Source organism: Centroberyx gerrardi, chromosome 13 (assembly GCF_048128805.1).
Source record: "Centroberyx gerrardi isolate f3 chromosome 13, fCenGer3.hap1.cur.20231027, whole genome shotgun sequence".
Taxonomy (NCBI): domain Eukaryota; kingdom Metazoa; phylum Chordata; class Actinopteri; order Beryciformes; family Berycidae; genus Centroberyx; species Centroberyx gerrardi.
The window spans coordinates 12,961,467-12,987,801 of record NC_136009.1 but is presented as its reverse complement, the minus strand read 5'-3'; the positions used below and the strand labels follow the sequence as shown (position 1 = coordinate 12,987,801).

At 43.1% G+C, this 26,335-nt stretch overlaps 2 protein-coding genes across 2 annotated transcripts; one reads left to right on the top strand and one right to left on the bottom strand.

Moving 5' to 3' along the window:
• The first annotated feature begins 129 nt into the window (after positions 1–129).
• Positions 130–11,018, top strand: pcyt1aa (phosphate cytidylyltransferase 1A, choline a). Its single transcript, XM_071922098.2, has 9 exons — positions 130–426; positions 2,349–2,465; positions 3,032–3,131; positions 4,083–4,199; positions 4,873–5,024; positions 5,696–5,774; positions 6,429–6,571; positions 7,072–7,260; positions 8,200–11,018. The coding sequence occupies exons 2-9, from the start codon at positions 2,352–2,354 to the stop codon at positions 8,416–8,418; spliced, it is 1,113 nt and encodes a 370-aa protein (XP_071778199.1). The 5' UTR covers positions 130–426; positions 2,349–2,351; the 3' UTR covers positions 8,419–11,018.
• A 297-nt stretch (positions 11,019–11,315) lies between these two features.
• LOC139929258 (AP-2 complex subunit mu-A-like) lies at positions 11,316–25,450 on the bottom strand. Its single transcript, XM_071922111.2, has 13 exons — positions 25,313–25,450; positions 23,691–23,812; positions 18,192–18,457; positions 17,669–17,751; positions 17,327–17,332; positions 16,992–17,127; positions 16,288–16,432; positions 15,890–15,907; positions 15,137–15,256; positions 14,278–14,413; positions 13,934–14,031; positions 13,510–13,621; positions 11,316–12,633 (listed from the first exon to the last, which is right to left on the bottom strand). The coding sequence occupies exons 2-13, from the start codon at positions 23,762–23,764 to the stop codon at positions 12,499–12,501; spliced, it is 1,329 nt and encodes a 442-aa protein (XP_071778212.1). The 5' UTR covers positions 23,765–23,812; positions 25,313–25,450; the 3' UTR covers positions 11,316–12,498.
• Positions 25,451–26,335: the final 885 nt, after the last annotated feature.

Below are 26,335 nucleotides of genomic sequence, written 5' to 3'. Positions count from 1 at the left end.
ACGGGCATTGGCGCAATGTAGCCGGAAATTGCAAGAGTAGCGTCAGTTCCTTTAAGGTTGTCCGGAGTTTTGTAGTTCCTGTGCTGGTGACCTGTCAGCACTAGTCTAGTACAAGCTGTCACTGCCGATAATTTGTCTGTCCTAGCAGTTGCAACCCCTGCTGTAGCACACCGAGTAGCTAACAAGTTACGTGTCGGACGCACGGGGTTGTTTGTACTGTTGTTGGTATAGGCGGGTTAAATTAGCTAACCAACTAGCTAACAGCTAACAAGCCAATCAACTTGACAGCAAGTAACACTGTAAGCCGAAGGTAGCTAGCAGCGTTAGCTAGCTTTCTTGTTAGTTAGCTAGCTAGCCTGCTGGCTGTCCAAGGCTAGAAAGCCGCCCACTCTCGCAAAGCAGAATACTTGACAAAAAGAGTGAACGGTAAGTGAGCAGTAGTTATATTCTATAAAGTATCACTTTGGAGATTTGCTAGCTAACATTTCAGTCGTGGATAGTTATTGATTCTCAAGACTTTTGCCAGAGGCGAGAGCGTCTAGCAAGCCAGGCTGTGGTAGTTCAGCTGCACCACTAGTGCAGCCACTCTGTCAGCTGTTAGGCGACTTGGGTCGCTGGTTTCACTTCTGTCCTTGGTCCAAAGGGGATTCGCATTGCACTAAGTTTAGACAAAGTCGAGATGGCAAGCAAGTTGTTAAGCTTTGTTATTGTTAACTAGGGAGGTGAGATCATAAGGTTCGTGTATTTTTCTGTCTGTCTGGTTGACTGTGGACTGTGTGTTAGGTTGACAAAGAAGAGAGAGACATTGGGAACACTGTTATGTAGTGCAGCGTGCAATCAACTGGTTCAACAAGTACGACTTGGCACCGTGCTTTTGTTGCTCTTAATGCCTTCTTATTATAGCAGCCACTTTCAGCCAATCATTTCAGTTTCAGCTAATCGCATAAATCTTCTCTGTCACTTTGGGAGCCCACCCCCATTTCTCTCTCCCATGCACAGCTGCTAAGAGAAAGATGCGGGGGGTGTTGTGTCCACAGTGCTAGGTCAGGTAGCTGTCACCACCAGAACCTTACATCCTGTTTCTATCAACGGCCATGTCCGTCACTGTGTACTGAGTCACACTTTTAAAACTGACAAACACAGCAATAAAGTCCAATCAAGGGCTATAAAGAGTTAGATACTAATTGAACAAGGTACAAGGATTATGACTCACATAGGCCAGACATTTAATAATAATGAACCCACCCTTTAACGACCTGTGCCTGTGTTTGGGTGGTATGATGGAATGCCTGGAATGGGGCGGAGCCGAAATCCGAAACTTATATAGACACACGGCAGCCCTTGACACAGAAAATGAGCACAAATTGTTGATATGGTTCTCTGCATTCACACGGCTAAGATCGATGTGGCCTCATGATTTTGGATAGGATCTTTGAAGGTTTACAGATATGATTGATAAACTCTGTTTGAAAAAGGTGATGTGATGTTAAGATTCATAGAATATTTCAGGTCAAAATGCTGCCCTACCAGGACATAGAAGGCAGTTATAGACTGGCAAGATACTGATCACTGAACTCAGACTCTTCCCTGTTTATTTGGTTATGCTTTTATAGCCTAATGAGAAAGCAGGTAGCTTAGTTACCCCATTCATTTACTCAAAACAACACTTGCCTCTATAATGTCAGGAGGACAGTTGTTGGTTCGTTGAAATTCTACACATAAAACTCACCATCTTCACAACTAAAAATGTGTTGTGTACTAGTTGATAAACTAGATAGCAGAGTTTTGTATTGCTCAGAAGTAGCTCTAAATGTACGAGTGTCCCTTTAAATATGGTTCAATGTGTCCAGTCACTGGGAAGACGTCCAGTTGCCTGTTATGTAACAACAGAGTCAACTGAAATCACAAGCTCACCAATCTCTACTGCCCTCTGCATACAATATGAAAGTACACCCTCATGTGGTGGACAGCTGATCTTGGTTTAGCTGGTGGGTTCTCATGATCCTGAATGTGAAGTGAACTTGAACTCAGCTGACCACAGTCCTTGAAAATGACAGGAGATCAAGAGTCTGTGTTGAAGGCTGGACATGGTTTATTGTCTGTATATTTAGGAACAAAATGTTTTATGTTGAAACAGCTGGTGTTTGCTTAATTTTTAGTTGACCTTTATATCTGTGCCAGTGAAGGCTATTGTAACTGTAAAAAATCCTTTTTTACCTAAAAGTTTCTACTTTTGGCATTTGACCTGCTTGCATCATACCAGAAGATGGCAACGCGGCATATGTGTTATTGTTCTTTTAATTGTGCTAATCATGACCTTTGACCCCATTGCCCCTGATGCTCTCAAGAGGATGGAGGCCCACAGCTCCAGCCGACTGCTGCTGTCCAGGAAGAGGAGGAGAGAGGGGTCCAATGGAGAGACGGAGGAGGGAGAGAGGCCCGGAAAAGTCCCCAGATGTACTGTGGTGAGTGAGCTGTGTGGATCAAGTTATGGCTGTCGCTGAGGAGCGGGTTTGTCCAGCAATTTCTATAGGCTGTGTGTGTGTGTGTGTGTGTGTGTGTGTGTGTGTGTGTGCATGTACATCTGCCTCCTTTCTGTCTGTGTGTGTGTATGTGTTTTAGTGCACTGACAGATTTATAGTGATGATGAGAGAAACATATTTTTGCATATAGAAAGAAGGCAAATGAAAACAATATGGCTTGGAGTACACATGCTAAACACATCAGATGTTTTAAAGCTTATGTTCTCTGCAGAGATCTGGAATCAGTTCTGATTATGCTGTGTGAATCATGTGTCAGGTCACGTGTCCACGTTGGCGTCATTTCTTTGCAAGATTCAGTGGAAAGTGCATGTTGTTGCACACTCCCACAGGGCTGAGACCTTAGCATGCTTTTAGCACCCAAAAAACTAATTACAGAAAGTTGAAAATATTTTATACTGTGGCAGAAGAAAGAAAGATACAGAATTAAAAAAAAAAAAAAAATCCTTGATCACTGATATCTTCTCATTCTGTTTGTGTGGGTCTGTCAGGGACTGAAGCATCCCGCCCCCTTCGCAGATGAGCTGGAGCCAGCCGATGACAAACCCTATCAGAGAGTCAGCATGGAGGAGGCCAAGAGGGGAACGCCTTGTGAGTCTGGCTCTTTCAGTCTCGCTGTCTCTCTCGGTTTATTACTTGCTCTGACTCTCTTTCTCTTGCTTTGACTATCTTTGTCTGTCTCTTTGATGCCATTTTGTCTTTCCTGTGAGACCTTTCATGTATCCCTTTCTCCTCCAATCACTTTCACTCACATTCTCCTTTCTTTAGTCTTCTCTTTTCCCCTCAAAATCAGATCATCCTGTGTGATTTCCTCTCATTCTTATGTATACTCACTAGGGCTGCCCCCTAATAGTCGACCAAACATTAGTTGATGAGAAGAGTCTTAGTTGACCAAGTTTTCATTGGTCAGTTAGTCGCAGGGAAAACCCCCCCCCCCAAAAAAAACCCCTCAAACTCCATTCGGGAGCTGCGCCTTGTCGTTAAAAAGTTATTAGACCAGGGTTGCACTTGGCGGGTGTATTGCTGGGGACCCAAGGACATGCAGTGTCGGATTTGGTGCAATTTGGACACACGACACGTTCAATATTAATAAACTTTGAATAAACAAGCGGACAGCGCTCTGTACAGCAGCGGGGCTCAAAGCAAGCGACTGATAGCCTACGCCTATTGTGTGTTTTTTTTGGGTGAACCACAGTGTATTTCACCGGTGTTTCTGACCGCGAGTAGCCGCGACTTGGGTGTGTTTTTTCCCATGAACCAGAGTGTATTTCACCAGTGTTTCTGACCGCGAGAAGCCGCGACTTGGGTGTGTTTTAAAAAAAAAAAAAAGGAAAAAATTTAAATAAATTAATATAATAAACGTGCGACGACTAGTCGACTAATGGCTTGAACTAACGACTACTAGTCGACTAGGAAAATCTTTGGTCGGGGGCAGCCCTAATGCTCACACATATCAACAAACAAACAACAAACAAATACACTTTTAAAGTCCCTCTGTACAGAAGAGATCAGTCATGGCGTGTCCCTCCTCTCTCCTCCCAGCCGACAGGCCGGTGCGGGTGTACGCAGATGGCATCTTCGACGTCTTCCACTCGGGTCACGCCAGAGCCCTCATGCAGGCTAAAGGGCTCTTCCCAAACACACACCTCATTGTCGGAGGTAGGTGTGTCAGTCTGTGTGTGTGTGTGTGCCTGTATTCATAGAAGCTTTCACAGCAGCGGAACTTTACCAGCCTCTTCTTTTTAAGTGTGAAACTCTTGAAAAAGGAACACAGTCTAGATAGATCCACTACAACTCCCGAAGAGGGGGACTTGGACATTTTGGAACAATTAGAGAGCATTGGTATGACAGTGCAAAATAATAGTCCAATAGCTTTCACTGTGGGATATTGTTGCTATATATTCTTAGTTTAGTTTCATACATTTTATGTTTCCACCACATTGAGCTTCTTGTCAGTGTGTGGAGAGCCTGTCTTATAAAGCGGGAGGATAACAGTGCAGTTCTTTCACTGCAGTACAGTAAAATACTGTTAAACCTTGCAAATAGAAGCTTCCTGAATACAGCTGTGGCTCACAATAATTCCCACAGCTGAACTAACAATAACACGGTCCTGATTGTTTTTCAATGTCCACTGCCTGTTTCTCCCCCATCGGTTAAGTATGTTTCAGTGTTTAGCAGCTGTACTTGTGCCAAGAAACATCAGACGGCTTCAAAACCTCCAACCTCATGCTTGATCTTTCTTTCTTGAGGCTGCCATTTTGTTGATAATCGAATTAATGATTGAGCGATTTTAAATCAGGTTTTCTGTAACAATCTTTTTTATGGTTAAAAGTGTGCAGTGATGACCTGACCCACAAGTACAAGGGCTTCACTGTGATGAACGAGGATGAGCGCTATGATGCGGTCAGTCACTGCCGCTACGTGGATGAAGTGGTGCGGAACGCTCCCTGGACGCTAACACCGGAGTTCCTCGCCAGACACCGGGTGAGCGAATGAGACCGAGAGACACTTTAGTTAAAAGAAAAATGTAATTGGAGGTGTTCAATCTCTTCATTTATTGAGATCATGCGTGGGTGGGTGAGGTTCGGAGGCGTTTGGGGACACCAAGAGCCAATTACAGAGTTGGAGCAGAATGATCTATTTCTGTATTTTATATTCTCCAAACCAACAGTGAGTTGGCCGGCCATCATCCCCGCATTTCCTGTAACCTTTTTGCTGCTGTTTTTGTGTATTTTGCTTTTGTACAATTTATAGATATGAATCTTCTGTCAAGGTTCTCAGGGTTAGAAAAATACTAGAAAATGTATAGAATTTCACTCAATTTGTTTTCCATGCCAGGAGATTTGTAAAATATAATTAAACTTTTTGTCATTAAGTCATGAAATTTTAAATAATGACACTAAATGTATAATATTTGCAAAAATAAAAATTACGGGAGTCATTTAGAAAAAATTGACAAAAATTAGTAGATTAAAATGCAGAGTCTCACAGCGGTGACACTTTACCAATGTCAACATTTGTAAAGGTTGCTTTATACATTTCACTGCAGTAGTATAGTCATGAAATTTGAGTCATGGAAACGTTTTGGAATTTATTTGTGAAATAAGTGTGGGAACTCTCTGCCGTGTTTGTAAATGTTGTAATGACCTCTCCAGATTGACTTTGTGGCCCATGATGACATCCCATACTCCTCAGCGGGCAGCGATGACGTTTACCAGCACATCAAGGAGGCCGGTGAGTACCATAGCAACCAGGACTGGCACTGCGGCATACATTTCATTACAGCGTAGAGTGCAGTTTTCAGTGGAGTCACCCATGTCCTCATGGTACTGTATGGCATGCTGGAATAAAGCATCCACCTCATTCAATATTTTATGTTGGAATACAGAAATGCTATCAAATTCTGTTGCACAGAAGGCAACTTTGATTGAGAAATCAATTTATAGGAAAAATGCCTGTTATATGGCTAACAAAAAAGACCATAAGCTTGTATTCGCACACACCAAGGAGCCTTGTGTATCGATAATTAATCCAAAATAGTATTTACAATGGGTGTGAACTGTGTTGCCTTTGTTACCAGAAAATTGATTCCGGATAATAAATTCCTCTTGTGTCCTTAATCTATAACACAGGCAAACAGTTGTGATAAAATGTATTCCGCATTACAAACCCCGGAAGGCACTGGGTGAAGTTGACCATAAACTGTGATAAGGAGTAGTTTTTGCAATTTTCTCTACCATTATTTTGAGTTCAGAAAGGGGGTTGTGAAGCTGATCTCAAGTCATCTCTTATGTTCAACTTCACCCCAGACTAATGGAGAACTTCCCTGATCTGTACATCTGTATCTTGTGACCGTTTTGTCCTCTCGACCCCTGCCGCGCTCCACAGGCATGTTCGCTCCCACCCAGCGGACAGAGGGCATCTCCACCTCTGACATCATCACGCGCATCGTCCGCGACTACGACGTGTACGTGAGACGCAACCTGCAGAGAGGATACACCGCCAAGGAGCTCAACGTCAGCTTCATCAACGTACGACACGCTCAGCATCGTTAGAACTGTGTTACTGTCAGTAAAACCTCAGAGCAGAGGAGTGAGTTAGTGGGACAGAGCTTTTTATATTCCATTGGAACTCTGTCATTATAGTTTATGCCAAGTCATGAGTCGATTCACACTGAATATGTGGTCGTCACACGGAAAGGTCAAGTGTTTGTCTTTTGCTTGGGCCTTAGTTTCTAAATATACATTTAGTCTAAATATACAACACTGTAGGTCACATTGGAGGACGGTCTTCTTGAGGACAAACTATTGATGTACCATGTTATTTTTAAATAGACCATCACCTGTGTTTATTAAAAAAATATGTCTGTTTTTGAGTTTAATACTGCAAGTTAGAGCTGTTTTTGCCTTCTATGTGGTGAGACAATGCACTGAAAAGGTTTTTGCACAACACTGATGAAGTCTAACAGAACTCAGCGCTTATTTTTATAACCTGAACCCTCTCCTCACCTTTACTGTCCCCTCTCTATCAGGAGAAGAAGTACCATCTGCAGGAGCGCGTGGACAAGGTGAAGAGGAAGGTACGTGACGTGGAGGAGAAGAGCAAAGAGTTTGTCCAGAAGGTGGAGGAGAAGAGCATCGACCTTATCCAGAAGTGGGAGGAGAAATCCAGGGAGTTCATTGGCAACTTCCTGCAGATGTTCGGCCCCGAGGGCGCTCTGGTGAGAAGGACATCGGCTTTGTTTGGTCTCTTAATCCTAAGAAAACATTCTTATTTACACCCTCCGTGGCCTTGGGGAGATATTGCAGGGGGAGGCAAGCCTTACATACATTCACACACTCGCATCTGGGAGCTGCCAGTACTACCACTATCTTGTACCGGTGCCCTTTCAGCAGCTCCAGTGAAACAGTCGAGAGTTCAAGGCCTTGGTCAGAGGCAGAGGAGTGTAAGTGATTCACTTTTCCCACCAGATTTCTCCAGTCGGTCTGGGGAGTTAAACGGACGACCTTCTAGTCTCCAATCTGTAGATATCCAGCTCAGGGGTTCTGAAACGTTTTTCATGTCAAGACCCTCCATATAGATCCATGTTAGACCACTAATGGATAAGATTTCATACCACTGACACCCATTTGAGAAGATTTTTTGTGGTTAGATATGATTTTGTACAGAATTCTCTACCTGTCTACACTGAAGGTAGACTCAACAAAATATAGCCAAATTCATACATTCTTTCATTGTGCAAAAATATTGGTGAAATGAAACAATTTCTCATATTGCTAGGGGCCCCTCAAACGACCCTTGGGGGTCTCCGGATTGCACTTGGGGAAACACTGATCCTAGACCAGAATTTATCTAAAATTGCTGGACAAAATGAAAATCATTTAAAAGTAGTCACAAACAAGTCAGTAGTGCATACCTCTTTGTCTTTTTTATAAAATGTTTTTTTGGTTATGTCTTGTCAATGCAGTTCATGTCTTGCATTGAACTGATTGAATGATCAAAAATAAAAAAGGAGGTCCAAGGCACTCAAGTGGATAAAGTAATTATCAGAGTCTTTATTAAATTGGGCTAAAACATTATCTTGGCTAGATGATCAGTTGATCTCCCAGATGTCCTAACCCTATCTCTTCACTTTCCCCTCCCCGTCGCCCCTCTGCAGAAGCACATGCTGAAGGAGGGGAAGGGCCGCATGCTGCAGGCCATCAGCCCCAGACAGAGCCCCAACAGCAGCCCCACCCGCGAGGAGCGCTCCCCCTCTCCCACCTTCCGCCTGCCCTTCTTCACCAAGACCTCCCCGCCTCCCTCCCCTCCGCCCCACCACAGCGCGGCCCGGGGCTACCCCATCAGCGAGGACGACGACGAAGACGACGAAGACTAGAGCGCGTGTGAATCCTCCCCCTGTGCCGGGGGCGCGCAGTCGGTCTTACCCGTCAACTGAGCTGTCAGGTTTTACCGACAAGTAGCAGCGGTTTTTATCGAGCTCCTGCTTCCGTTATACGTTTTTTTTTTTTTTTTTGATTTTACCTTTACACCTAGCACTGTTTTCAATGAGCTATCTTCAGTTTCACATTGACCGTTCACTGTAACAGCCAGTTTCACCACAGCTCTTGTTTTTAACAGCCAATTTTAAAACATGTGTTCTGTTTCTTTTTAATTGAGTCATGGTCAGTTTATAAGTAGCCACCAGTCACTTGAGTTATTTGGAAGTTATCATAGCCTCCCTCCTGTTAGTATGTCACTTTTGATTTTGGTTTGTATTAGTCACTCACTGTCACTCGCTCATAGGAATATTTGCAGGTGTTATACTCGATGCACTCTGTTGTCTATTACTGTCAAGGTTGGCATTGTAGTGCAGTATGAGTTTGTGTTTTTGTCTTGTTATCATGGCTTTAGCAGCAGGGCTCGCAGGTTTTTTGTCACTCGGAAGAGACCACCTAGTTTGGTCTAGGAGGAGAGCTGAAACCCATGGATGCACTGTCGAATTTCTCCAGGGGGAGTTAGTAGGTCAGAAAGCTGTAGGTCCGAATGATCTGCTCATGTGGCGGGGCGGTTATATTCCGCTCATACCAACATGAAATCAAACAGGCTTTCTTTTTGTTTTCAACTGAAATCTGGTTTGGTAATTGATTTTTAAATAACGGGGAAACTCCGGATATTTTCAAATCTGAACTGAATCTGAGAGTATATGAGTGTTAAATGTTTCCTCAACAACTTCTTCCCAAGTCTGTGTGTCTGTTTGCCTGCATGGGGCCATGCGCATGTCTATGTGCATGCGCCTGTGATGTTTGTGTGTGTGCATCCAACAGCAAGCTCTTATGTAGGCATGATTGAAATGTTTTCTGTCGACATTCTCCATCTATTGACAGATCTGGGTTCAGCTTTCTTTGCACATTATAATAAATCAGTTTTTTTAGTGTCGATAATTTGACTCAAGATCAGTCTTTGGAAGACTACTAGTTTCAAACTGGACCCCTTTCAGTGGCGCACAAAGATGTTTTGCAAAGATGTTCTCTCTGTTAAGAATCATAACATGTCCCATTTAAAATGTTCTTCATTGTAGAAATAGTCTTATTTTTGTAGTTGGTAGATTTCATCTGTTATATTTAATTATCCTCGTTACAGATGATAAACCTATTCATCCTTCAGTTGTTTAGATGTGTTTTGTTAATCTCAGAAGAGCATCAACATGAGCAAGGCTGGATTTAGAGCGTGATGCAGATCTGGGGCCTTGTGAAAAATCTTATCTTCAGCACTAATACCTGGGACATGTATAGAAATGTATTATAGGTTTTCATATAGTCACAGAATATTGGAGAAAATCTTTAAAAAATAAGTCTTGAGTCATAAGATTGAGGATTGAGTCATAAGCACAAAATTGATGCATTTTATAAATTATGGCCCCCAGATCTCTTCATTGCTAACTAAACATGTAAAAAGAACAAAAAAAAAACCTCACTGTCCCTGTTTTGGCAGTCCCGAAAAAAATCAGGGCTGGGTTTTCCAAATCATACACCAACCCACAGGACTTCTATATAGTAACACCTGTAAGCCAATGAACACAGATGGTTTCAGGTCAGAGATGCATTTTGGTAGACTGGACCCGGCTCCGAGTCACATAGGTGGGGAAAAATCAGATTTTATAACAGTGTAACTGGAGCTACCTCCTTCCTGCCTGAACCAATCCCATTCCTTCAGATGAGCACAAGGGACAAGGGAGATTTCTGTAAAAGAAATTCCTTTCTGAAGAGCCATTGTTCTAGCACTGAAGCAATTTGACTTGGTCAAATATTTGAGATTTTCTGGCCTTGGGGCGTGTCCTATATCTCCATGGTGATGAAGCATGTATTGTATTTCCCTTTACTTAAACTTCATGCTTCATTTAAATATTTAGTATTGCAATACTGATAGATGACTATAATCCAAATGTTGACATGTAAGATTGGTCTGTTCTAGGCCTGGTTTCTCAAAAGCACTTAAGGCATAGATCATCTCTGCTGCATTGTAATCACACAAGGATTGTCCCCATCCTCATAGTGGTGAAGCTGATTTTAGAGTTAGGAAATTACCCCATATATTGGAATGGAATCCCACAGTTATAGAATGCTGCTTTTGGTATTAAAATACGTTAAAAGTACTAAAAGTTCTATGACTTGCTGAGAAAATCCAGCCTACATTTTGGTGCTAAGCTACTTTTGGGAAGCCTCGCCTTGATTCTTGTGGAATCTGTTTCTTAAATCAGTGTGAACTTCTCAGTAAGGGCATGTCCAGTTTAGATCTCACGGTAGGAAAGACTTGAGTGACAAGCCAATAACAATAGTCACTGTACCAGATGCAAATGTAAATGTCTTTAACAGCAAATATGTTTTAATCATTTATTATTTTACTGTTTGGGGTTATTTTTGTTGAAGTCCTGGATGTGGAGGTCCGTGAAAGCAAGAGAGGAAAATCAATGTATTAAAAAATGTTGGCCAAAGCATTTATCAATCTTGCTGAATCATTTTGTCTCCTGTGCTTTCCCTAACTGGTATAGTTATTTTGGACACTATATGTACAGGGTTCACACAGACAATATTAAATCAAATTCAAGGACTTTCAATTACTTTTTTCAGCACTATTTTCATTTCTAATGGTCTGGATAGAAACTGAACTGACTAAAACCCCACTGCAGAGAGTTTTACCGAGAATCCCATTGTTCGCAAAATACAATAGAAGCTAGACGACCCCAAAATATCACAGTCAGTCAAATGAAAACAGAGGAAGAGGGTGGGGGACTGGTTGGTTACATGATCAGATTTTATTGGACAGAACGGTCACCAGGGCTACAAACATGAAGAAGCAGACACTGACGAGGCAAACACCAGGGGGAGACCTCACCTCACCGCATACACACACACACACACACATCCAGTGCCCGGTTTCCCCAAAGCAGCTTAGTATTGAAATCACTGTCCCGTTGAAAGTCAGCGGGACAAAGCTGATCTTAATGCTGAGACACGTTTAGGAAACGCAGGCCCAACTAGCTTATCAGAGGTGGAAAGCAAAAGTGATGGTCAAACCTCAGGACTGTCTAGAATGTTCCGCTACTTTTAACTTTTCTTTGACCCGGCTCGCTGAACGCGGGGAAAAACAATCGAGGGAAGAAAAAGCATGCACTTTCTAGAAAGTACAAAAACAACAGTTCAGTCATTCTCAATTGCTTCCCCCTTTCCCAGCCACCTTTCAGACCACACTAATACAAGTCACTTCAAAAGGTTCAAAATAATCTTACTGTCATACCGCTGAGTGCTCTGAGGAATGAGGCAAGGACAAAACTATCGGATGAAAGGTTTCTGATCCCAAAGATAATTCCCACCACGCCAAAACACAAGTCAAATATCAATTAGCCCACAATAAGTAATCAGACGAAGCCTCTCTCCATTCAAAAAAGGGTGGACTCTACTATGCCGGGTGTTCATATATAAGAACAATATCAGGTTTTCTCTTAAACCAGAAGGGTTACTCACAACAGCTATAGATCTTACACAGGGATAATTCTAAAAGACATGTAGGACCATGTTCCTCTAAAGTAACTGGAGAGTAGATAGTGGAACAATAACACTAAAGAATAGAGACGCCCCCAGCCCTCTCCCCCCGGGTTCCCTTACATCACGTGTCTCATTCTTTCTGACACCAGTTCACTACGAGATATACGATACAATGGGTCACATTTTGCATATATCTGTGCGTTATACCATATTTTCTTTTTTTAACGATGTAAATTCAATTCTCCAACACCTAGTTAGGGGTGGGTGAGGAGGAGGAGGAGGAGGAGGGGGCTATAAGGATCGAGGGAGGAGAGACAAAGAGGGGAGAGGCATAAGAAAAAAAGGTGGTAATGTGTTGGGAGGAGAGGGAGAGATGGGGGGGGGGGGGGAAGTGGTCAGCTCGCTGCCTGGCTGGGCGGGGCGGGGGATAAACTTTAGCAGCGAGTTTCGTAGATGCCGGAGCGGCCGATGTACCGCACCCATTTGATGACGTCGTGGTCACTGTAGTTGAGCTTGGACTCAAACACCTTCAAGTAGCGCACCTTCAGACCAGAGGGAGCGAAAGGAACCTAGGAGAGCAGGGAGGAGGAAGGCAGAGGCGTGTCAGGGCGTGTTGGGAGCTGTGGGCCAGACAGGTTTGTGGTTCATGCCGTGGTCTTGCAAAATCAAGCGAGCTCCGAGACAGAAGTGCGAGTGGATTGTGCATAAAGGCGTATGTGTCTGAGGCCAAGAAAGCTATAGTGAGCACTCTGCAATTTGCTGATGACTGATGTCGGGATCGCCCTTAATCCATAATCCATTTGTTTGGCTGCCAACTGTGGGCAGAGTTCTATTCAAGTATCCCGTCTCAAACATTAAGATGAGTATTGTTATTGACATTTCATTTAGCAAATCCAGTATCTGATTTTTTTTTACTGGCAATAAAGTCTCTCACTCTAGTTTAAGCTGATGAGGCTGGCAACATTAGCTGACTATTACACTCCCATCTGATTATCTCTACTTAAGTGAAGCAAACACAACATATAGCTGATTACAATCGGTTGCCTCCTCAACATGTCATGCAAGCTGCGTTTCAAGCATTTCCTCTCTATTCAGTTTGTGCTGGCACAAAGTGTAGCAGCACTTTCTGTCTGACCAACACTATCTATCTTGTTTTTTGAAAACTACAACGAGAAACGGCAGGTTTAAATGCCTGCTTCATGCATCACAGCACCCGAAATAAATCTAAAAATGAAGATTAACTTGGGTGGCTGTTACTTAATAATAAATTACTTATTAAACTTAATGAATTTTCACTGCAATTTTGATGCAACAGAATGATGCAGCAGGGACATCTTCATCTTCATCTGAGAGCGACACATGCAACATATTAAGTGTGATGCCAGCCTGAAATGTGTGTGTGTGACTGAGAGGGAAGAAGAGACATATTGTTTGTGCATTCTGACCTCAAAGTTCATAGAGATAGGGGGTCTGGCCCATTTCTTCTTATCGTTGGTCGGCAGCAGCTCTATCTCAGCACTGATCTGAGACTCCTTCATCCCAGCCATGCGCTTGATCCTGCACACACAAACAGTAAGCCATTACATTGTGCTTTTAACAATATCAACAACTAATTGTATAGTACTTTCCTAAAGCAAAGTTTACACAGTGCTTCACAAGACGAGTAAACGACTCAGAAAAAAGGTTACACAAGAAACACAGGGGGAGCCATGGGTGGGATATGAACCTTGGTGAGGGTAAAGGGGGGGTGGGGGGAGTGTAAGGTTAAACTAACAAAAGAGACATGGGAGTTAATCATTAAGTTGACAGAAAGCATAAACAATGAGTGAGGTATTATTTCAAGGGAATATGGGAAGCGCTACTACTCACTTCCAGACGATGGCGTTCTCACTGGCCTTGTACTTGGCCTTTCCCTTCATACAGATCACCTGCACGCCGCTGGTGTTGAGGGGCGTGGGGATGCGCACCTGTGGAAAAACACAAACAGGTAAACAATCACCATTTTGATACACATAACCACTTGGCCAATACACACACATGAAGTCGACAACCAAGATGCGCAAACCAAGCTCCAAACACCTCTAGGGAAAGAACTGAAGCAACAATCAACAATATCTAACATGATCCAAAAAAAGGAATGCAAAGACTAAGGCTAGATGATTTTTGTACGGTAAACTGGACTTGGCCCAGCAGTCAGACTATTAAGAGTTCACCTCAATCTTCTGGGCCAGCAGCGAGGGTTTGAAGTTGGACTTGATGACCACCTTGACCTCCAGCTTGGTGCGGCCCACTTCCCTGACCAGGGGAATAACTCGGAATGGCAGGATGATGTCCTTAGTGGTGCGATACCTGCAAGTAAGAAAATAACATGTTAAAGTGACAAAATAAAAGACAGTTTCATAAAGCATAAACAACTAACACATCAAAAAAGATTTCCTTCAGGTCCGTCTTTCCATGCATTTCTCACTCTGATCACCAACCATATATAAACACCAACCATGGAAGGTCTGGGACTGAACACTAAATGGTTTGTTTTAAAGACCCCATGAAATGCCATCTTTACTTCCTGGATCTGATGCATTTACTGTTGAAACGGGATGTTGGGGCGGGACATAACGCAGTGAGGGATCATTCAAAGTCTAAACCAATCGAATCAAACCATTCAGGGTGAGAAAGGCAATTTTATTTGATGGGAGGGGTGCGGAGGGGCAGGATTGTTCAAAAAATCTGATGGTTTTATTGGTTAGAAATTTATATTTACGCCTACTAGTGCAGCATGAGGTCACCATGAAAGATACTCTGTTTTCCAGGAAGTAAAAGTAATGGGAGTTCATTTCATGGGGACTTTAAGCTACAATGGACCGGGTGGACTGGGGCTCATGTCATGTGCTTGCAACATGGTTTGTTTGAGTCCAACCCATGGCCTGTGTTGCCCCCCCCTCCCCCTCCCCCTCCCCCTCCTGCCCTCTCCTGTCTCTTTCTACTGTGCGCCGTCTGCACAAAAACAATAAAAGCAAACAAAAACAACCCTTTGAAGAGATAGCGTACAATTCCAAACATCAGTCGACTGACCTCATGAGCTCATACTCTCCATCGGGGGGGATGAAGCTGATGCTACGCTCCGAGTCAAACTTACTGAGACGCACACACTGGTGGAAAGTGCAGTCGTCGATGGCTATGGACTGCTTCCCACTGCCGGGGGAGAGAAAAGGAGGAGAGAGAGAGAGTGAGAGAGAGAGACACAAGAGGGGGAAGAATATTAGTCCACTCACCCTACACACCTGCTGAGTTACAAAAACATAAAGTAAAAATCACACCCACAGTCCCAGTGAACATAAAACTACTCTTATCTCCCTCTATTGTCGTTCATAATAAAAAAGAAACACTGACACATACACACACAAATAGGGACACTAGTATCAAGACATGGCAACCCGGCTGAGGTTAATGACACTACTCTGCAGTAGAGTATCGCCACCCGTTAGGTGTCGGGGTAAAGGGTTAAAAGTCAAGCAGGTAGGACTGTGTGGGGTAATAAAACAAACCAACTATTCTACCTAAGAGGGAAACAACCACTGGGCAGTACACTGAAGAATTAAGTTGTGTTTGATTTGTATTGAACGTGTGAGAAGAAACAGCAAGTGAAATGTACAGCCTCGTAAAAAATGTGAACCTCCTTGAATACTTAGTGTGACTTTAGCTGGAGACAGTAGACAAGACAAGTGGTGCGTGTGTTGTGTGTGTGTGTGTGTGTGTGTGTGTGGTGTGTGTGTGTGTGTGTGTGTAGGAGGTGGCAGAGGGTCAGGACAGTTATCAGTACAGTACCTTCCTCCCCCTAAATCACTGAGGTACAGCACATAGAAAAGAAAGAGAGGGAAAGAAAGGAGAGATGCATCCAAAGGAAAGAAAAATTGAAAAATAAATTGTAAAGCCTTAGCAACAACAAGGCTAACACTAATCACACACAGACAAGGGGCTAACAGACAAGACGGTCTCTTAAACTTAATTAGAAAACCCAACAATCAATTTCCTGGTCTGGGTTTTCGAAAATGGAAATTAAATGAAAGCAATCCTTTCAAACAAGAAACTGAAATGCAATTTAGCTAAATGATATTCTGCCTCGCTTGTCAAAATACGGCTAATTTCAGCTCCACGCTTAAGCAGAGTTGAATTCAGGGCTCTGTGTCTAACCCACGACTGACCCCTCCTCTCCTGTCACTCACCTCTTCCCGGCCTCGTCCGACGCTCCTCCCTTGCCCTGCTTGTCAATGACGATCTTGTCGTTCATGCCGAATTTACACTCGGGCATTCCACTCAGGTAGCTCTTCATCACCACCCGGCCCGACACATGGGCACTCAGGACCTGGCCTGGATAGGGGCGAGAAAAGGATAAATACTCAGTCTGAAAGAGGCCAGAGCATTCATTTTATTTTTTGACTTTGCATTTTTCCCAAAGGAAAGTATTATGCAGTCTGGCTATACTTTTTTCCTGAGATAGCAGAAAGGCAAGGACTACAGTTAGAAAGTGACAGAGTTCTTGAGTTCACAACAATATGTCTACATACAGACAAAAGCCACCATGATGAAATAATGTCGTGCATACCATGTACAATGGTGGCGGCACATAATGCAAGGGTAATTGGGAATCCTAGTATTGCAAATGTTAACAGTAGCAGTATAAGTGACTGATGTGAGCAATTCAAGTATTTCAAGTGCTGTAAGTGACTGGTGCAAAGTGATTCAACAGAATAACAGTATTGGCTATTTATCAGCAGGGATAACATGTTGCAGTGGGAGTGGGAGCACTGGATGTAGGTATAAAGTGACAACTACTCTCACTAGTAGTTCTGAGTGGTAGAATGTTAACAGATCGTTCATGTCACGGGTGTAATCCCACTCAGAAGCTGGCGACATCATCACAACGGACCTTGCGGGGACATGAGCAGGTTGACGCTCTCCAGCACGTCCAGGAAGAGCTCGTTGCGGCGATACTTGATGCCCTCGCGACGCCAGCCGATCTGCCCCGTCACCTGGCTGGTGATCTGAGACTGCTCCTCTTTTGTCTGCGACAGAGAGAGAGAGAGAGAGACAGAGGGACCATAAGGCAATGAACAAAAGGAGAGGGATGACAGAGAGAAAGAGAAAGAAGATGATGAAAGCAGAACTTTAACAGAGGGAACGTGGAAAACGAATAGGATACGCTTCCATTCATGGGTGAAATGATTTTCCTGAGCTAGATGAAGCTCAGCATGTTGTTATTACCTGGTGCTGCAGTGAGACGTGTCCATGACCGCAGTTGGAGGAAAGAAGGGAGGAAAAGTAGAAAAAGAAATGTTAACATTTAAGTGAAAATAAGCATTTATCTCAAACATAAAACAATCTATTACCTGTCTATGTCTATGATTCTCATTCTGTTCCAGTTCTGACATATTTACAAGCAGCAACGGTATAATAATTCACAGCTTATTGTCCTCTCTTTGCAAGTTGTGTATGGTTTCAAATATCTTTGTTATTCTGCCAACTCAAGGACATTTTAATTTCTAATCCTGTATGTATTTTCACTTCTTTCATTATTAGTTTCAAATCTGTATTGCCCTTCCTGACCTGTCCCTTGATGCCCTGCTGGGTGATGAAGGTCTTCAGCGCTCCGGTCTCAGAGTTCTGGGGATAGCCAAAGTCCAGGATCTCTGTATGAACACACACACACACACACACACACACACACACACACACACACACACACACACACACACACACACACACACACACACACACACACACACAAGCACAGAGAGAGAGAGAGAGAGAACTGTCAGTGAGAGATAAGACAGATAAGAGGAAAAGTAGGGCAATGTAGCAATGGAAAGAGCTAACGTTGAGTGGCATTAGAACTGAAAAGGTATTTAGATAGATGAAATAGAATGAAAATATTACATTTCCTTAAGTTCATAGGTACAACTCATCAGCAGCACAATAATCATCAACTGGCTACATTTACAGAGAAAAAACATCTCTTTTTGAACTCTATATGCTCCAGATGTGCACATTTTACCATGTTTACTGAGCACATTCATTTCCTGAAATCAAATCCGAGTCCCTTATGGTTAAACATCAGAGGAGCTCCTACCGTCCAGCAGCTCGTAGATGAGCACAAAGTTGTTCTTGATGTTCTCCTCGCTGATCTTGCCGAAGTAGGCCGTCATGACGTCGCACATCTTGTAGAGGAACTCGAACACCATGGCGGCGTTGACATTCTGCTTGGTGACGGCCGCCAGCCAGATGTTGGAGCGCTTGACGTGGAAGAAGCTGGTGCGGGCGATGTTGGTCACCGGGGATCGAACCTGCTGCCGGGCGTGGATCACGTTGACACGGAACGCGTCCACCGCATTACGCCTGGGATGTGAGGGAGAGGAGGACAAGAGAGGCAGAGACAGAGAGAGAGAGAGAGAGAGGGAGGGAGAGAGAGAGAGACAGATTTGTGTTGAGAGTTGAGAGAATAGTTCCAGGCTTTTACATCATGGTGAGCATGGAGTTTTAGGTTGTTGACACTCTATCCCACCCTATGAAATCTAGCACAAAAGACACCAAATATAAAAGCATGTGAATATACATTAAAGAACAACGATTGCTCAAAATGTCTGCCCTACACTTCATCAGGCGATCTGAAACTCCACAGTCACATATTTCTTTTGCAAAATAACAACTAGACAAAATCATGGTTTTCTTGAAGAGGCCTACTATTTGATATCCAGCCTTGAATAGACATTAACAACCCCTTCAGGCCCCTATGACACATCCATCCATCAAGCAGGAATTAGTAATTATCAGAACAGATCACGACCGAATGACAAAGCACACCTCCAATTTGAGCACTAAGAGGAAGAAAAGGAATGCTGTTTTGTGTAAATGGTGATAATTACCAGGTGGGAGAGAGAGGGCTCTTTCTCTGAGAGTTAGGCCCACATTCCCCCAAAAACATCTTTGCATGAACATCAGAATTGACTGGATTAAATGGGGAGGTTTTTTAACCCTACGTGATCCAAATCTGACCATTATATGCCATATTTTAGCAGCCATTAAGCAGGACCACGTCTGGGTCCGAAAGGGTAAACACCGAGATTCAATTTGGCTTCACTTCCACTGTAACTCAACGAGATAAAGGCTATCTTAGTGCCAAGATGCTTTGGAGAAACGCAGCCCTGATTAATGTGGATTTATAAATAACAGGGCTTAGTGCAGAGGATGCAGCATGTTCAAACAAGACTACCAAATCCTCCTAAGGAGTGATGCGTGAGAGCAACCTGGAACAAAATAAAACCTAGAAAGAGTCCTAATACCAGACACAAACTCAAGACCTTGCTGAGATTTAGACCAACAATTGTGTATCTATTTTATAGAGATGTAGAACTCAGGCCAATAGCTGTGTTTCCAAAATAACACACCATCATATCTGAACACATCGATAGAGAAACTACTGAGAAACATAAATACCTTACTATATCCGTCTTCTGAGAAGTAACCAAGCCTCCAAGCAAACAAACAATTCAACCAAACTCTTATTTATATTAAGCATAGGATTGTCTATTTGCTTAAAAGGTAGCAAAGTAGTTAAGCAATGAGGCCATGAAATGAGTGAGAGAGTAAGCCTTGCCCCCATCCTTTACATGGGGGATTTGCAAATATAGGCTGTGCACGCTAGAAATTATATTTTGATTGGCCTACTCACAGGAACTACAGGTGAATGCCTGCCCTTACATGAACCATTTGCAATGTGAAAGCTAAGCTAAATGACTTGTTGCTCCTATTTATGAGCGGCGGCATGAAGAGTGAATGGACCAGGAACATAAGGATGGCAGCCTCCAGGGTTGATGTCATTATGCATCCCAAGATGCAATCTCAATCTCAAAACATCGACTCATGCCAGTTTAGAAATGCTGGGTGCGTGTTGCACCACTGGATGCCTGAGTGATGTCAATCTAGGAGGCTGTCATTGATACGTGCCTTGTCCATTAAGCTGCTGCTATGTCAAAACAAACAACCACTTAGGACCTTATCAACCAACAGATAAATTTGAAGGATGTAATTTTGTGTTTTGGAACAGATTCATTGAACAGTACGATTTGAATAAAAAACAACAACAAAAAAACATCAACAGCAAAACCTATACCCCCAAAAAATCATTGTTAATTCCAATCTAAGTTTTTCAACATATTAGGCCGACATCTGAAACAAAAGACACTTTGAAAATATCTAAATCCATCTCTCAATTTCTGTGAGAAAAATCAGAGGGGAAACAAAGGATGAGAGGGCTAAAGGAACCGTCAGATCCCATGCTCAGACTACATGCTCGGGGCTGGTAGAGCTGTTTGTGAGCAACAATACTCATTGAGGGGCACTGGTGGTGGCTGATTAGTTGATTGGTTGGCTGCTGTATCTCAGTATCTGGTGCTCTATTGGCCACTGTAATGTCATGACAGGTGACTCATGCTTAGAAGAGACATCAGGAAGTTGGCTGTGGGATCATGCACTTTGGGGGAGGGGGGGTCGCTGATCGGTTGCCATGAGAGGGAAAGGTCATGCTTGATAGGTTGGAGCATCTCTTACCTATTCCTACAGGGGCCGAGATGGAGAGATGGAGGAAAAAATGGTGATAAAAGGATAAAGAGAGGACAGAAGGATGATGTAAAAGGAGAGGAGAGAGACAAAAATGCACAAAGAGACATTTTCGTGCATCATGTACACAGACAGAGCGAATAACATGGTTCTGAGACGGCATCCATCGGCCATCCATAAGTTGGAAATAGGTTGGCGGCACTACATTATGTTGCTCTTTACCCCAGTGTTGCATGACTTAGTCACTACAGTGACAATAACATTACAAATACTTACAATCAAGTCATACGTAAATTGCAGTACAGCTGCAGTTTAATTATTTCAAGTGGAACGATTTCCACTTCAACAATAACAAAAAACCTTCTCTCTGTTGTATAATAAAGCAATTACATATCAGATGTCAATACAACATTGCTACTGTAGTACATACACAGCAGGCATGAGAGCAACATAATGTAGTTAACTTTGCACTGTTGCAGAAATGCCTTCAGTAAGATCACCAAAATCAACAGACTGATGTTTGTGGACTGGAGTTTGTGAAAATATGGCAATTGGATGTGTTGTTGATGTCAACAAAATGTAAAGAGGGTTATCAGTGTAGATGGGTGGATAAAAACAAAATTGGATTCTCAATCTCTACAAATCTGAAATCTCTATAACAGACTCTTCCACAATATGAGAGTTTTCCTCTTGCTCATTCCATTTAGGAAACGCAACTGTGGTAATGATGAAGGCCTGAATTCAATTCCTGTTCCTATTCTTCTCAGTATATTTACAGTGCTATTCCCTAGCACACACCCTGCTGTATCTGAAGAGGCAGAGGCGAGCAGCTGTATTTGCCCAACTGCTAGACAAGGGAGGAGGAACGAATGACAAATGAAAAAAATATCCACAATTACATTCTTGATTACAGGACACCACCGACACCCACAAGAGCCTGTACCTCAGTTAGGAAACAAGGACAGGTGCCTTTCTTCAAGTCAAAGCAAAACAGAGAAAATGTGCTGCAGTGTGTGTTACTTGATATCTCAAATTTGACATCTTGAAATCTCATGTCTGCCTAAACCAGACCTTGGCCAAGCAAAAAAACCCTCATTCCTACCATAGCCAAAAATAACTGGGCAGATCGATGAATCGTCAACTGATAATATCTTACAACCCCAACCTGGAGCCCTTGAATTCCTCTCAAACAGATTATTCAGTGGCTATCCCTGTGGCTCAACCTGCTCATGTACATACCATGAAATCACACTGAATCACACATCTGAAACCAGGCACATGCTATTCTGTTTCCCCTTTTCCACTCCTGTCTCTCTAACCTGTAACTACAGCAAGAACTATTAAATTGCTGGGAGTAAGGACATTCCCAGTAGAAGATGAAAATGTCAAAAGGTCCACGCAAGAAACGACGAATCGACCCATCACACCGCTGTGTACCTAGAACATGGACACGTAAAGAGCTATACCAAATCAATTTTCTACTCTTGTGCCCTCTCTGTCCCTCGCTACCTCCCACTGCATAAATCTACAAGGTACTGGACTTGTGTGAGTTCTGGCAGAATGCCTACCACCACATACTGCCTCACCTCAATCCAATCCCAGGAATGTGACTGGGACTACACAAAAACACAAGGAAACAAATGGGTGGGAAGAGGAAAATGGGAATCTCCGTTAGAAATGAATGAGAGTGTGTCCAAAAAACAAACACTGAAATCCTGAAAAATCACATCCCTGAATCCAAAGCTTGTTGAACCAGTGAGAAGTCTTCTCGACAGACCAGAGACGAGTTTCTCTGAAGCACTAGAACATCCAGATCATCAGAGTATTGGCTGACTTTGTGAATATTTGAAGTGCATCTGTGTAAATTCAATGTGTACATCGTAATCATGTTAAGTGTCTAAAATCACTGGTCTACTACATCTACTTTTCTCTTACATTGCACATTATGTGTATGTTTTGCTACATTTGTTATCATGTGCAAAAACCTCCCTAAGGCAAATTTACATGTAAATTCTGAACGGTAATTCTGATTGCTTACCACAGACTGTTAATACAGTCTACCACTACCCTCCTGTCATACTGACACCATGTCTTTGAGATTATCACTGTACAATCATCCTGTTATAACAAAGGGTGAAAAACGCTACAATGATTTTGTTAGCAGAAATTAAGCTGTCTCACACAAAGTTACAATATGTTGTCCGACATCTTAGTTTTCCCATTGACACTTTTAGTCATTTAATTGACACTGTCATTCAGAACAGCTCCAAATAAGCGAGCAGGTGAGGGTTCTGCGTCTTACTCAAGGACGATTTGACAAGACACATAGCTGTTGACACACTGGCTTTTACGGGGATCGATGACTTTTTCGAATATGGGACACAGAATTTCGCACCAAAGCAGGGATATGAACCTGGACCAGTTTGGTTGCTACACTGAAACATTTTATTAGCATATTATGGATCAGGAAATACAGAAATAAATAAATACTGAATTGAAGTGAATAAGGATTTTTTTGTTTCTTGATTGTGGATTATTTTAGTCATTTATTTATTTAATTATGTTCACTTGTATTTTTTCATTAATTTTTGACAGATTCTCTGCATATTTATATATTTTTGTATTTATGAATAGATGTATTTATAGATTCATTTATTTCTAATTATGCCAATTTCTGTCCTCCATAATAGGGACATGATCTAACTAGTAACAATGTCTACAGTGTAATCCAGCCTGTGCCCTATGGGCAATATACACAAAGCAGAGTTGGCCTGGAAAATTGGCTTTTTTCAAACATATTTTCCAAAAGAATAACAAAAATTAAATAACAAGGCAGACAAATGTGACATTTTGCGCTAGGAAGGGGGATGCAATCCTGTCATTCTTTCAAAATCGCCCTCCGCCTGTCCAGTCGCTCTAGATCAGGACCTCCTGATTTACATTCCAGTCCCAAAAGATTAAAAATGTCACAGCACAGCACATCACAGCACAGCTCCGCTGCGGTGTGACTTACCCTATGTCATCGCGGTAGACTCGGGAGATGAGGACCTCCCCCTTGTGGTTGTAGATGAACAGTCCTCCAATCATCGTGGCTGCTCTTCACTCCCAACTGGCCATGGTTAAAACAAACCCCACCTGAGAGGAGGGAGAGAGGGAGAGAGAAAGAAGGATTGTAGGAAGGAAATGGGGAAAGGAAATGGGGGTGAAAGAGAGTGACAGCGGTGAAGAGTGAGAGTGACCCACATTACAGGGAGACGTTTGTCCCTCACATCCGCTCTCTCCTCTCTCTCTCCTCTCTCACACACACAACACTCCATTTCCAGTTGAATACACCCTGCAGCTGCCCAGTGTGGTGACTCAGTTTTGTTACACACGTGTGTGCGTACATGTACGTACACACACACACACTCACACACAAACCGGCTTCTAAGATCATCCACCCACTCAAACACACAGGCTACACAGAGCCCACCACCACCACTCACACACACAGCCAATTCCTTGTTTCCTTCCAAAGTGAGATTAGTGGTGGATTAGCAGCCACCAGTTAGACGCAGAATGTCACCAGGTAGCCCACTAGAAATCAGTGTCTCATTTGGTTGCATTTTAGTGCCAGATGCAGCCTGGATCTGATTAGGCAAAATATGACATTTGAAAGAATCATGATCATCCGAATGCAGTGCAATTATTAAACAGTTAATCTGGTTATGGCTTTCTGCAGGTTGACCTACAAATGATAGTATTTCTTCATTCATGAATGAGGCTTGTGGAGTACTATGGAATGAAGGACATGCCTGAAATTCCTACAAGACGGACGCCAGACAACATAAACACACGGTGCTTAGTTGAAGGACACGACACAAACATATGCCGAGTATTAGCAAGATCATTTCCCCTTCAGAAGAGGGGAGCGTTGCTGTGTCGTGACCGAAGACACGGTGCACGAAGCCAGCAACACCTAAGCGGGTTTAATCGCCCTTTTATTGGCCCAAGTCAAGATGTCTGCTCAGTCGGGCCATCTCCTCACGTTCATAAATCTTTCATATTTTCTCAATTGTATCTCGGGTAGTGAGCGACGACCTCGCTTGAAACACTTCGTTTAACACATTCTTAAGTGCCTACCGCATTGATGGAAGCTTGACCTTCAGCTGAGACGAAAGTGATGGAGAGATAGACCGAGTGAGAGGTAGCGTTAGCTAACTTAGCTTACGTTAGCAAGCTTGCTAGCTAGCAAGTAGAGCAAACCAGTGTCAAGTCTGACAGCATGAAAAAAATTGGACTTCCGGTAAAGACTTTTAAAATCCTTGATGATCATGTATTGGAAGACTTTTCGAGCAATACAAAGTACAAAATACCGAAGTGATAGTTAAATATTTCGGAGCAGTGTATATGTATTTAAAATGTGCATTACTGACAAATTTTGCGCTTTTATTTTGAAGGAACAAACTCCTTACTTCCCGTCTTGCACAAGCCTTCTCTGGCTAGCTTGATGCAGCTAGCGGAACGGTAGCTAACCGTGCTAACGTTAGCATCCCTCACAAACGGAACCGTTTTTCGGCTGCCAGTAACCGTTACAGGGTTACAATCACAAATTTGGATATAAACATTTGACCATTTCGATTGCGGTGAACTTACCCTAGTTCTCTCTCGCACGCCCCCGGTCTTTCGCCCCCCTTTCGGCCTCGGATGGTTCAGAATTCAGTAGGTTTCTGGTTCACACACCCGCTAATTCCGCTCCCTCCGCTGCCTCCCTCCTCCTGCTCTTCTGAAAGGTGTCAGCTGACCATCCGTCGCTACGCACAACCGTTCCGCTCAAACAGGAAAAAGGCGCGGCTGCAGCAATGTCCAAGCCGCGCCCAGGCCTTGTTATGATAAGCTGGATATTGGTCAATTGTGTTTTATTTTATGGTTGTGGATTTGTAGTTCTCTGTAGTATGTGTATGTGGGCAGCAGGGTGGCCTAGTGGTAGACAGACAGACCCTCTTCCAACTGGATAATCAGTGTTCAAGCCTTCATGTTGGTTGGCATGCGTGAAAACCTGCTGAAGTGTCCTAGAGCCAGACACTGAATCCCTACCAGCTCAGCTAACTGACCCTGCACTCTGACCTCCCAGTGAAGAGCATAGATATATAGTGAAGAGGGCCAAGTGAAAAGGAATTTCCCTGTGGGGATCAATAAAATATCTCACTAAATGTTTATCCTTTAAATTATGCAGATGGTCTTGTTTTATCCCATCCTGCATAGAGTCCCTCTGAGTTAATGTGTAACAACTTTAATTTGTTCCAGTTGAATCAGATCCACACTCTGCAGGAGGGCTGTTTTTTTTCTGGCCCGCAAAGAACATTTTGCATAGGGTCATTCAGTTCTGAGGCAGATAAAAATGTGCACAGGTTGATCTGCTTGCACACAACCACACACACACAGCCCACACACACACATCTGCGCACCAGATTGCCTAACCTTCACATTCCTTCTCTTGGATGGTCTGGGATTCTCTGCTTTTAAGCGCAAATATGACCTCAAGCACACTGAAAAAAAACAGGTTGCAAATTTCCGCCTGTCAGACATGTGCACACACACACACACACACACACACACACACACACACACACACACTCAAGAGTAAAACACAGAACGACAAAGTTAAGTCATAAAACT

Coding starts and splice junctions, on each gene's coding strand:
- pcyt1aa (XM_071922098.2), top strand. CDS start 2,352: ATGGAGGCCCACAGCTCCAGCCGACTGCTGCTGTCCAGGAAGAGGAGG. Junction 3,132..4,082: donor GGCCAAGAGGGGAACGCCTT/GTGAGTCTGGCT, acceptor CTCTCCTCCCAG/CCGACAGGCCGGTGCGGGTG. Junction 5,025..5,695: donor AGTTCCTCGCCAGACACCGG/GTGAGCGAATGA, acceptor TGACCTCTCCAG/ATTGACTTTGTGGCCCATGA.
- LOC139929258 (XM_071922111.2), bottom strand. CDS start 23,764: ATGATTGGAGGACTGTTCATCTACAACCACAAGGGGGAGGTCCTCATC. Junction 16,433..16,991: donor CCTGCTCATGTCCCCGCAAG/GTCCGTTGTGAT, acceptor GCCCCTATCCAG/GCCAGGTCCTGAGTGCCCAT. Junction 12,634..13,509: donor CTATCTCTATGAACTTTGAG/GTCAGAATGCAC, acceptor CTGCTCTCCTAG/GTTCCTTTCGCTCCCTCTGG.